General features: G+C 32.9%; 1 protein-coding gene across 3 annotated transcripts in view; it reads left to right on the top strand.

Annotated features, from left to right (window-relative positions):
- LOC126883081 (calpain-9-like) overlaps nucleotides 1-13,711 on the top strand; it is a 425,026-nt gene that overhangs the window by 279,716 nt on the left and 131,599 nt on the right. For 2 of the 3 annotated variants that reach the window (XM_050648311.1, XM_050648316.1), the window contains one exon: nucleotides 9,891-10,065. The exons of the other annotated variant lie outside the window; for it this stretch is intronic. In XM_050648311.1, the coding sequence (XP_050504268.1) occupies nucleotides 9,891-10,065 (175 nt within the window). The remainder of the gene's footprint in view (nucleotides 1-9,890; nucleotides 10,066-13,711) is intronic. 3 annotated transcript variants of the gene reach the window in all.

Here is a 13,711-nt window from a genome sequence, read left to right as displayed (position 1 = left end):
AAAAAAGTATTTTTAATCTTTGATTAAAATATAACCATTGCACTAATTTTTGACATTCTTTGTGAGTAATTAGATTGTACCATAGACTCACTTTTAAGCTTTGAAACAATTAAAACAAATTATAAACAATGGAGATATCGTATATTTATTTTGCTGTTTCCTAACTTTTTTGAAAATGGTTGGAAAAATTTTTTAAAGCATTCATTTTCAAGACCTATGAAATACGCATTTGAAGTATTTTTTAAAATTAGAATATAATAAACAATTTCTAAGAAATGTTAATTTGTTTATAACAATTTTTTTAAACATTTAAAGATTATGCAAAAAAATGAAAAATTTATATTTTGTCGACAAAATATTAAATAGGCATCACACCTTTATAATCTTTCTAAGTTTGATCGATGTCTCATGATTATTTTGGTTGTTATTGCGACTGTAAATTGTTAATTAACAATTAAATTGTTGCTAAAATATTCATTTCATTTTAACCGGCTTCTGAATTTATAATCTATACCAAGAAAGCTTTTATTTCACCAGGCTATATAATTATTGATAAATAATTACTGGCCCAAAAAATTTATTTGAAAATTCAAGATTTTGTTGGGAAAACCCACATTTTCCGAGGAAAATTTTCATCGCAGCAAATCGGGAAAAACATGCCTCTATGTAGAATTAAATTGGGGTGAATTTTTATTTGAATATTTTTGGTGTAAAGTTAAAATCTTCGGAGTTATAGAGAAATAATTGAAAAAAATACGATTTGTCGGCGCCATTTTGTTTATAAAAGAAGTAGCACACTATCTGTGGACTTTGCATACCTATACTAATAATATATAGGATCTTATAATTCGATTAAAGCAATAAAATTGCTGGTAAATAACCTTTCTTTGTACTTTACTAATTAGACCAACGTATTATAACTATTTTTTTTTTCAAAATTTAAAGATTATACAAAAAAAAGAAAAAATTATATTTTGTCGATAAAATATTAAACAAGGATCTCAGCTTTATAATCTTTATAAGTTTGATCAATGTATCATGATTATTTTGGTTATTATTGCGATCGTAAATTGTTAATTAACAATTGAATTGTTGCTAAAATATTCTTTTAATTTTCACCGGCTTCTGGAATTACAATCTATACCAAGAAATATTTTATGTCACTAAGTTATTTAATTATTGATTAATAATTACTTACCTAAAACTTTATTTAAAAATTAGTTTTTGTTAGGAAAACCCGCATTTTCCGAGAAAAATTTTCGTCGGAGCAAATCGTGAAAAACATGTCTCTATGCAGAATTTAATTGCGGTGAATTTTTATTTGGGTGTTTTTGTTGTAAAGTTAAAATCTTCGGAGTTATAGAGCAATAATTGAAAAAAATACGATATGTCTGCGCCATTTTGTTTATAAAAAAAGTAGCACACTATCTGCGGAGTTTGCATACCTATATTATTAATATATAGGATCTTATAATTCGATTCCAGCAATAAAATTGCTGGTAAATAACTTTTCCATGAATTTTGCTAATTAGCCCAGAGTATCAGTAGTAATTGCACAAGAGCTCTGAAATTATTGAATTTTTCCCGAGTGACACTTTGACAGTTTTAATTTCACGAGCCGAAGGCGAGTGAAATTATGTCAAAGTGTCACGAGAGCAAAAATTCTATATTAATTTCAGAGGTCGAGTGCAATTTGTTGCGATTATTTCATGAATAAAACTGTTCAAAATCAAAATTTTATTGTAATTTATTTATGTAAGTACCATTAAACACACAGTTTTTATAAATATTTGACGATTGAAACTCATCACTTTTATAATTTTTAAAACATTAATTGTCATTAATGTCACTGAATGTATTTTTTCGTAGCAACGAAGGGCATCTGACGTAATATACTTAACGACGGGAGATTATCAAAAATTATCGATTTAATTCAGATTTTTGTAGCTTTCTATTGGTCAGAATCTCCTATGAATGAAATAATCACTTGTAATTTACAAAAGAGCTCTAAAATTACCGATTTGTATCCCGAGTGACAATTTAAGTTTTAGTTTTAAGTAAACATACAAATTTCTTTAAATAATTTTTCTTACACGACAAACAAATCGTGAGAGACGACACTTTTCAAAATCAGAATTAATAAAAACCAAGCTCTGACCTTCAGTAACAAGTGAAAATCTGAAAGGTCTTCTTACTTTACCCCTGAAGGATAATTTATCTATGGTCGGTTCGCTAAACTCAGACACAACTGGCTAGTGATTTTAGTAAGTAAGATTTTCAATTTGGTAAAATTGGCAAAAAAATAATTACTAAATAGTAATTAATTACAAAAATAGTTAGTAATTTTGCCAATTTCGGCAAAATTGGCAAATAACAAAAAAGTACCTACTAAAATCACTAGCCAATTGTGTCTTGAGTTTAGCGAACCGACTATAGACACTATAACTTCTTTCGAGTATGTACATATTAGATTTAAGGGGATAGTATGGTTTGAAATCAACATTTCAAGCACATTTATGTGATTTTTTCTGAATATATGGTACATTTATTTTGTTTTTAAAATTCTTCTTCTTCTTTTTGTATAGACATGACTCTGTCTGTTTTTTCAATGTGCCTCTAGTAAGTTGTCGTTCCATCGTTTTCGTGGTCTTCCCACTGATCGTCTTCCTATTGGGGAACCGTCTCTCGCTCTCCTTACTATTCTATTTCTTGGCATTCGGCTTATGTGGTCATTCCATTCTATTCTTCTGTTTCTTACCCAATTATTAATGTTGTCCACCTTGCATCTCCATCGTATATCTGTACTTCTAGCTCTGTTCCATAGAGTCCTACCATCGATTTTTCGGAGGGTTTTCATCTTCGCTGTTTCGAGCAATATTTTTGTCCTCTTTGTGTCGGGTCGTGTTTCTGCCGCTTATGTCATTATTGGTCTGATGACTGTTTTGTAAGTTCTGCCTTTCGTTTCTTTTCCGATATGTTTTTTTCTCCATATTGTGTCATTCAGGCAACCTACGGCTCTGTTTGCTCTATTCACTTGATCCTCCACTAATGTTTCGAGCCTTCCATAGCTAGATAGTGTGATGCCTAGATACTTAAACTCCATCATTTGTTCTATTATCGGACCCTCTAGCTACAATTTACATCTTATTGTATTTGCTGTTATAACCATGCATTTTGTCTTTTTTTGGGGAAATTAACATGTTGAATTTTCTGGCGGTTATGTTATATTAAATTGGTTCAGCATACGTTGTAAATCATATTCACTTTGAGAGACGAAAAACTTAAAAAACGACTAATTTACCGACTTATCCCCCACCTCCCCCACCCCAAATCCGACGCTCAAAATGGTGTAACTTTTAGTGAACAATATGTGGACCATATAGAACAATTTGGTGTTGGAGGATAACTTTCTCTTCGGATGTCTAGGTTATACCTTTTTTTGGATCAACTGTATCATACTTTTAAATAGACAGCTTGGTTTCATTTCGATTCAGAGCTGATCATGTAACCCCTCTGATGAGGTCTTGAGAGATTGAAACTTACGGAAGGAGATGATTGATCATCTCTGAACCAAAAAGAAAGATAAGCTGCCTTTCCTGAATTTTATTATTACAATGTTTGTTTTTTTTAAGTTTTAATGCGATGCACGGTTATTATATTTTGGAAATATTGATTCTTCTTGTAGTACCTATCCTTTTCGGATGTTGGCAAACATCATGGCAGTCTGTACTTTGCACACTGTTGCTCTGAAAAGATTTGTGGTTGTTTTATTGAACCACGTGCGTAGATTTTTCAGCCAGGAAATCCTTAGCCTTTCTGGTCCTCGTTTTCCTTCTACCTTTCCTTGTAAAATTAGTTGCACCAGTCCATATTTCTCGCAAACACACCCAAACGCGCGAACACAGAGCACAGCAGATAAATAGTAAAATGCACAGAATATCAAATATACCAAACGAAAACAGAGCTATTAACGAACGTTGGTACGATATTCAAAACTCGATTTTAGAGGACGTAAGGGAATCTTTAAAAACACCTACAATGTTGGCAAAAAATGAATGGATGAACCAAGAAATTCTAGACTTGATGGAAGTTCGACGAAAATACAAAAATAGAAATATTATCAAATACCGTGAAATTAACAAACTCATAAAAAGAAAAATTAAAAAGGCCAAAGAATCCTGGCTCGAGAATTCATGTAAAGAAATAGAAGACCTCCAAAAAAAGCATGACAATTTCAACCTCCACAAGAAACTTAAATATACCTCCGGAATTAGAAAACAGAAAAATGCTCACGTACTTAAAACTGCAGACGGAAAAATTTGTGATCACGAACAACAGTGCAAAGAATGGGAGAGACACATCAGTGACCTTTTTGACGATTCTTCTCGAGAAAATGCTCCAAATACTACCTGTGACAACCATTTAGACAGTGGTCCCAGTATACTGAAGTCAGAAGTCATAAAAGCAATACAACAAGCCAAAAACAATAAAGCACCTGGACCAGATCAAATCCCTGTTGAGCTACTTAAACTTTTGGATGAGGAAAACATTACCTACTTGACTACTTTCTTTAACAAAATTTACAACGAAGGAAAAATACCAGATGATTGGTTGGAGTCACTGTTTATAACATTACCAAAGAAAAGCAGGCCCACCAAATGCAGCGATTTTAGACTAATCAGTTTGATGAGTAACACACTTAAGATACTTTTACGTATTATACAAAAACGAGTATTCCTTCTGTGCGAAACTAGAATGGGTAATAGTATAGTATAGTTGATCCAAAAGATAGCATAACCCAGACATAAAAAGTGAAAGTTATCCTTCAACACCAAATTGTTCTATATGGTCCACACAATGTCCAGAAAAAAGTCACACCATTTTGAGCGTCGGGTTTGGGGGGGAGAGGGGGGAGAAATCGGTAAATTCGTAGTTTTTTAAGTTTTTCGCCAATATTTCTAAAACTATGCGGCTAAGCATGAACAACCTTGTATACAAAATTGTTCTACATTAAATTTGAAATAAAAAAGGCCCTATGCATAATCTTTCTAAAATGAATGGTTCCAAAGTTACGGAGGTAGTATAGTATAACTGGTACAAAAAAAGGCCTAACCCAAACATCCAAAGTAAAAGTTTTCCTCCAACACCAAAATGTTCTATATGGTCCACATATTGTTCAGTAAAAAGTTACACCATTTTGAGGGTCCGGTTTGGGAGGGAGATGGGAGAAAAGTCGGTAAATTAGTAGTTTTTTTACGTTTTTCGTCAATATTTATAAAACTATGCTTTAGTGTAAACAATGTTATATACAAAAATGTTCTACATGAAATTTAAAACAAAAAATGTTCTATGCATAATTGTTATAAAATTAACGGTTCCAGAGTTACGGAGGGTGAAAATATTTAACTTTTTTGGGCAATATTTATGATATAACTATACCAAAAACCCAGACATCCAAAGTGAAAGTTATTCTCCAACACCAATTTGTTCTATATGGTCCACATAATGTTCAGAAAAAAGTCACACCATTTTGAGGGTCGGGTTTTGGGGGGAGAGGGGGGAGAAATCGGTAAATATAAAAAGTATTGAAAACCTCCACTTTTCACCCTCCGTAACTCTGGAACCGTTGATTTCATAACAATTATGAATAGAACCTTTTTTGTTTTAAATTTTATGTAGAACATTTTTCTGTAGACCATTCCTTACGCTAAAGCATAGTTTTAGAAATATTGACGAAAAACTTAAAAAAAACTACTAATTTACCGACTTCTCCCCCATCTCCCCCCCCAAACCGGACTCTCAAAATGGTGTAACTTTTTACTGAACAATATGTGGACCATATAGAACAATTTGGTGTTGAAGGAAAACTTTTACTTTGGATGTCTGGGTTAGGCCTTTTTTTGGACCAATTATACTATACTACCTCCGTAACTTTGAAACCGTTCATTTTAGAAGGGTTATGCATAGGGCCTTTTTTATTTCAAATTTAATGTAGAACAATTTTGTGTAGAGGGTTGTTCATGCTAAACCGCTTAGTTTTAGAAATATTGACGAAAAACGGAAAAAACTACGAATTTGCAGATTTCTCCCCCCTCTACTCCCCAAACCCGACGCTCAAAATGGTGTGACTTTTTTCTGAACATTATGTGGACCATATAGAACAATTTGGTGCTGGAGGATAACTTTCACTTTGGATGTCTGGGTTTGGGTCTAACTTTACCATACTATAATAAGCAATTTGGATTTAGAAATGGTCTAGGAACTAGAGAAGCACTATTTTGTATGCGCGTTCTATTACAAAAAAGTTGTGAATTCCGAAAGAACGTTTATGTTTGTTTCATCGACTTCGAGTAGGCATTCGACCGAGTACAACATGATACACTTTTCGATTGCCTGCAGGCAGCAGGACTTGACCACTACGATATAAGACTGCTGAAATACTTATATTATAATCAAGTAGCCTCTATCCAAATTGGAGACTGAAAAACTGCCGATAAAACGTGGAGTACGACAAGGTTGTGTTTTATCACCCACCCTTTTTAATCTGTACTCTGAAGAAATCTTTAGGGAGGCTTTGGATGACAGACAAGAGGAAGTAAGGCTAGGCGGAGAAGTAATCAACAATATTAGATACGCTGACGATACAGCCATTCTTGCTGAAAATTTACAAGATCTTCAGACACTACTAAATCTAGTCAGTGAAGCAAGCTATCGGAGAGGCCTTAAAATCAACATTTCAAAAACAAAGTGGATGGCAGTTGGAAAGATTAATATAGATCTAGGTCAGCTTTCTCTTGATGGAGAGGATTTAGAACGGGTAAATCATTTCAAGTACCTTGGCAGCTGGTTAAATGTAAATTGTGACTCTGATGAAGAGATAATAACTAGGATCGAAATATCACGGAAGGCTTTTATGACCTGGAAACCAGTTTTATGTAATAGAAACTTGTCGATGAATATTCGAAAGAAGGTGCTGAAATGTTATGTGTGGTCTATCCTATTGTATGGTTGTGAGAGATGGACGTTAAAAACCACAATGCTAAACAAAATAGAAGTATTCGAATTGTGGTGCTATCGACGAATCCTAAAGATATCGTGGGTTTCGCACACTTTCAATGAAGATGTTCTTCAAATGATGAATTCGGAACGTCTGCTCATAAGCATCATATAGAGGAGAAAAACAGAATACTTCGGCCATATAATTAGAGGACCTAAATACCAAGGAAAAGTGGAGGGAAAGAGATGGATTGGTCGAAAGAAACTTTCATGGTTGCGTAATATTAGACAATGGTGTTGCTGAACAGTAGAAGAATTATTTCGCGTAGCAGCCGATAGAGAGAGATTTCAGGAAATTGTAAACATGATGACGACCAACGTCTGAATACAGACACGGCACCTAAAGAAGAAGAAGAAGAAGATATTTCTCGCTGTTCCTCATAATATAACCGAGGTATTCAAATTTTTGCTATTTTTATTGTGGTCAACAGCTGTTTTTCTTTTTGTATTCTTAAAAAAACACCCAGATTAGTAACGTGATTGGTATAAGATATCTTCAGGATTCGACAATAAGGCCACATTTCGCAAGTCTCAATTTGCTTGCAGATGGCGTCTGTGAGAGTCCACGACTCAACTCGGTAGTATAAGAAAGATGACATCGTAGTAACCTGATTTTTATGGTTATTGGTAACTCATGACATTTGAATAGCTTAGCCTTTGAAATGCAGATTTTTCTTTCTATATCCTACATTTGATTTCTAAGGAATATTAAATAACATTGTAAAATACTTATTTTATATACCTGAATCGTATAATAAAAAATGTGTAATACACACACCGGCAAAATTAGCCGAACACCTTAAGAGCAAACAGTAGCGATCAACAGGTAGCAACAAACGCGTTCCAAGATTGCGGCTCTAATTTTAAATATTTTGTCGAGATATTTGGCACACATATTCGTAATATAATAAAGATTGGCGGTACAGAGCCCACTTTCAGAAATATGTTAGTATGTGGAAATTACTCTATAACTAAATAAAATATTGAAAAAATACGCCTCTACCGCCATTAATAAAGACAAAAAAATAAACTTTCTTCAAATTAACTTTTTTACCCTGTGCCTAGATTTTGTGTCACATTGGAACTACTAAAAATCGATTTTTTTATAATAAGATATCGAACGTCACTGACTTGGCAACATTTCGCGCCTATGTGTATAAAAATTATTGTTTTTGATAGTATAAACGTCACTGTCAGTGTCGAATTACCGACGGACTGTTGCCTCACTTTTGAAAGTTCGCAGAACTTTCGCAATCTTGGACTGCATTTGTTGCTACCTGTTGATCGCTACTGTGTGCTCTTAAAAATGGGACATGTTTGATGTCTTGTGTTTCCTAAATCACAGGTCCGATTTGAGTGATTCTTTTAGTATGTTATAGCCTTATTATTTAAGAATATCGTTGTATTAATATTGTTGCTAGACAGATAAATATCATTTTATACCGGGTGTACCAATCATACTGTGTTTTCTTCTTAAATTTTGGAACACCCTGTGGAATATTCTAGCACATGTAAAATATTAAAATTAATACTCGATTGTAGACTTGCGCTTTCTTAACATTTTCCTTTTTGATTCTTTTACTTAGGTGAGATAATAAAAAAGTTATATGCGTTAACAACTATCCATGTTTTTCATCAATAAATCCTCATAGTAGGGGAGGAAAGTATACTAAATTTGCAGTTACTCGAACGTTATGGGCACCTATTGGATTGTAAAGAGTATGTGCTAAAATCAAAAAATGTTAAATTAAGTTTTCCATATAAATTGGGGGGCTTTTCATTTTTTAATTTAATTTTCCATTTGAAACAATCATTTTTCTTCGATTATAGGGCAATCTATCCATAATTCGAAAAAATGTGTCGAATAAATGTTGCTTATTTTTACGTAAAGAGTCCAAATCTGCAATAAAAATTGGGGGCTCCTATTTAAAATTTTAAATAATTAAATCCCCTACCCCACCTTCGTGGAGGCTCGTGAAACCCCACGGAGAGGGGTGGGGGTAAATTAAAAATTTTAAATACGAACCCTGCGATATTTTGCGAAATGAACATCAGATCGTAAAACTGCAAAATACACCTATTCAATATTTTTCAAAAATCTACCGAATGGCACCAAACACGACCCCCCACGGAGGTGGGGTGGGGGGTTACTTTAAAATCTTAAATAGAAGCCCCCAATTTTTATTGCAGATTTGGATCCTTGACGTAAAAATAAGCAACTTTTATTCGCAACATTTTTTCCAATTATGGATAGATGGCGCTATAATCGGAAAAAACGATTGGTAGAAATGGAAAATTAAATTAAAAAATGGAGAGTCCCACACTTTATGGAAAACTTAACTCAACTTTTTTTGGTTTTGGCGCCCACTCTTCACAATCCAATAGGTCCCCAGGACGCTCGAGTAACTGCAAAGTTAGCATACTTTCCTCCCCCACTATGAGGATTTATTGATAAAAAGCATGGCTAGTTGTTAAAGCCCATAACTTTTTTATTTTCCAACATAAGCAAATTAATCAAAAATGTTAAGAAAATGTTAAGAGAGAAAATGTTAATTATGCTAGAATATTCCATAAGGTGTTCCGAACTTTAAGAAAAAACACAGTATGATTGTAACACCCGGTATAAAATGACATTTACTTATCTAGCAACAATATTATTACACCGATATTCTTAACTAATAAGGCTATAGCATACTAAAAGAATCACTCAAATCGGACAATAGGTTTAGTAAATTCGCGACATCAAACATGTCCCATTTTTAAGGTGTTCGGTTAATTTTGCCGGTGTGTGTATTTTTGCATAGTACACTCAATAGTGACATTTTTGTTTTCAGACTCTATGGATCTTACGAGCAACTGTTATATGGATCCACTACAAGAGCTCTACAAGATTTAACAGGCGGTATAGTTCAAAGTTTTGGTTTATCACATCAGGATCGATTTCTTACATTTCAAGTATTAAATAGTGCAGTTCCAAGGTCTAGTCTATTGATAGCTACTATTACACAGGTAATGATAAAAATATTGTACACATGTTGTTCTGAAGCTATTTTCTTGTGGCATTTTTACAATTTTAACTATTTATAATGTTCAACAACATTCAAAACAACCAACACATTGAGATGTATTCTATCTAAAACTAAACCTAACAATGAACAAGAAAGGACAAAGAATTGTATTTATAAAATACCTTGTGAATGCGAACAGTTTTATATAGGTGAAACATCAAGACCATTAAACGTTAGAATAAGTGAACATCAATCTTATATTAAAAATAGAGAATTTGGTAGATCTCAAATATGTCAACACGCATGGGATAATGAACATAGAGTTCAGTGGAGAGATTCAAGTATAGTCCTGAAAGAAACAGATAGTAAAAAGAGAAAAATCAAAGAAGCGGCTCTAATTATGCTAAACGAAACCAATTGTGTCGCAAATTCCTCGGTGGAATGCAGTAGGATGTGGATACCCATACTGAAAGAGGAAGTCAATAGAAAGAAAATACCACAATTAGTAAGTCAATAGTCGAGTTAGTACATATTTTATATTTTAGTATTACTTATATATCCATGTATTATTGATATTATTTATAATTTAAACAAAATTATAGTAAAGTCACAATTTGGTATTAATTTTGAGAGTAAATTAAATGTAAGACCAAATACTTACGATGTCGGGATAGTATCACGAGGTTTTTCCTGGTTTTCCCTCGTGATTTACTATGAGATCTCTAACGCGAGAATTTTAATGTCACCGTTGCATGTGGTTGTCTTTTTAAAGACAGATCACATGCTATGATTTTTTTGTGACGGATATTCTTGAGTTGGGGTTGATTTCATGTAATCGAATGAACTATCTTTCAGTAAAGTCGTCCCAGGAACGCAACTCATAAATATTGGCAATATCATTTTAAAGTCTTCTACTTTAAAATGTATCATATGTATCTGAATTGCCGATATAAATGAGTCAAATTAAATAAATTATTAGAAGAATTTTTTTACTAAGCAACAACATTTTTGTTTATGTTAGTAGTATTTTGTATTTTGACAACGGCACCCGATTTGGGCGTCGAAACGTTAATAAAAATAATTGTTTAATAATATTATGGCTTATTTCCCATTATAAATAGTTAATATTGTACACAGTTATTGGTAGTAATTATGGCGAAGAACAGTGACAATTAAAATGAGTAAACTGCATTATAAATGTAATCCTATTTGCCACTTCAGTAGAAAAAGGTTCCCTTAAATTCTCCCTGTCGCATTACTGACTTGATGTTTATATCCATGTTTTCTTGTCCATTGTCGTTTTTCCATTTTCCTTTGTTCTTCAGTTATCAACGTTAGGATTTCCTGTATTCTCTTTTTTACAAAGCTTTACCGTCTATTATGTTTAGTTACTTAACATTATGCATTCACATATCTTCTCATCTTTTCTGCTCTCATTTGTTGATATTGTTTTTTTTATTCAACGAAAACAATCTTAGGGACAAAAAATCCCCGGACAAATAATCACCGGACCAAAAAATTTCCACAAAAAAACCCCAAGAAATATTAGCTGCCGAAGGGTTCTCTAAAAGTTTTCCCGAAATTTTACCAAATTTTGAATTCCAATTCCATGCCGAAAATTTCAAATTTTAGATGACAAAAAAATGTGAGGTTTTTCAAAAATCTTTCATAGCTGCTTGGGGAGAGGTCAGATGGGAGAAGGTCTGTAAAACGGCATAGAAAAAGGTGGAAAGATGCAGTCAGAGAAGATCTGGCGAAAATGGGAGTGAGACAATGGGAAATAGTGGCAAAGGACCGACAAACATGGAAGGCAATAGGAAACGCGGCAAAGACTCTCGAAGAGTTATAACTAACGACATTGATGATGATGACTAAATATTTTTGACGTTAAATTTACAGAAACAAACAGATTTTTTTGTATTACAATCAAGATTATCGTTTTCAAGACCAGCAGTAGTTATCATCACGAATACGCAATGTTTTGAACATAGTTAATTCAAAGCAGAGTGAGCAAAAGATTTAAGCGAATAATTACAACATGATTCCTACATCCACAGCCTTAGCTCATTCTTCATATCTTCCACAATTTAAAAAAAAACTCACACTCTTTTGTCATGTAAAATTTGAAGTTTTCATGGTTAATGTTAATTGATGTTCATTATCTTCGTACCGAAAAGCGGTTCTATCCATAAGTAACCTTTCAGACCAAGACACTGGTGTTTGACATCGGTATCCGCCACCGTGCAGCGAAGCATTGTTTTAAATAAACGACGTACCCGAGTTAATAGGGAAAAAACATGAAAAAATGTTAAACAGGGTTTTGAAGGTGCTAAACGGTAGATAAGAAATAATTGATGATGATTCCGTGAAGACGTACAGCTAATTTTTCTTCTTCTTTTTTTTAACAGTTACAAAGAATGAAAAGCTCAGTGTTTTGACTATAAAACGTTTATTGTTAATTTTAGAGAAAAATGTTTTAAATAAGTGTTGTAGATCTTAAAAAGTTCTTTAATTTGATAGTACTCATATTAATATACATAAACAACTGACCTATATAATTGCAAAATACCCTCTTTTTGGCACTAATTTATAAATATTAATAACTTGACTTTTTGCATAATGATATACAGGGTGTCCCGAAAAGATTGGTCATAAATTATACCACAGATTCTGGGATCAAAAATAGGTTGATTGAACCTCACTTACCTATATATGTGCCCTATATACAATAGGGCACACAAAAAAAGTTACAGCCCTTTGAAGTTACAAAATGAAAATCGATTTTTTTTGGAATATCAAAAACTCTTAGAGATTTTTTATTGAAAATGGACATGTGGCATTCTTATGGCAGCATCATCTTGAAAAAAAAAATTAAAGTGAAATTTGTGCACCCCATAAAAATTTTATGGGGGTTTTGTGTTTTAAACTCCCAAAACTATTGTGTACGTTTCAATTAAATTATTATTGTGACACCAATAGTTAAACACAATATTTTTAAAACTTTTTTGCCTCTAAGTACTTTTACGATAAGCCAGTGTTTATCGACATATTTTGAATATTTGTCGAATCTACCACATATTTGTATATGGTTAAGTACGATTATAGAGACCTGTTAATAATCTGAAAATTTATTTATAATTTACATTTTTAAGTGTATTTTGAAAAAGAAGCCACATCTCGATAAAAGGTGACTTGTCAAAAAAAGACTAAGGGGCAAAAAGTTTTAAAAGTACTGTGTTTAACTAATGGCACCACAATAATAGTTTAATTGGAACGTACACAAACATTTTGGGGGTTTAAAGGAACAAAACCCCCATAACATTTGTATGTAAATATATTAAAAAAGAAGCCGCATCTCGATCCACTTCATCCATCCAGCCCTCATTCTACTGCATGCATCTCCATCTATTTCTCCCTTACTCTGTAATACCGATCCTAGGTACTTAAAACTATTGCTTTTCAAAATCATTTCACCATCCAAAGATACCATTTTATTTGTAGTAACTCCATCTTTAAAAGAACATTCCAAATACTCTGTTTTTGTCCTACTAAGTTTTAAACCTTTTTCCTCCAAAGCTTGTCTGCACTGTTCCAGTTTTTGTTCTAAGTCTCTTTCACTATTTCCTATAACACTACATCATCAGCAT

This window comes from Diabrotica virgifera, chromosome 1, assembly GCF_917563875.1.
Source record: "Diabrotica virgifera virgifera chromosome 1, PGI_DIABVI_V3a".
Classification (NCBI taxonomy): domain Eukaryota; kingdom Metazoa; phylum Arthropoda; class Insecta; order Coleoptera; family Chrysomelidae; genus Diabrotica; species Diabrotica virgifera.
Note: the sequence above shows the minus strand (reverse complement) of the source record. Positions and strands in the feature narration are given on the sequence as shown.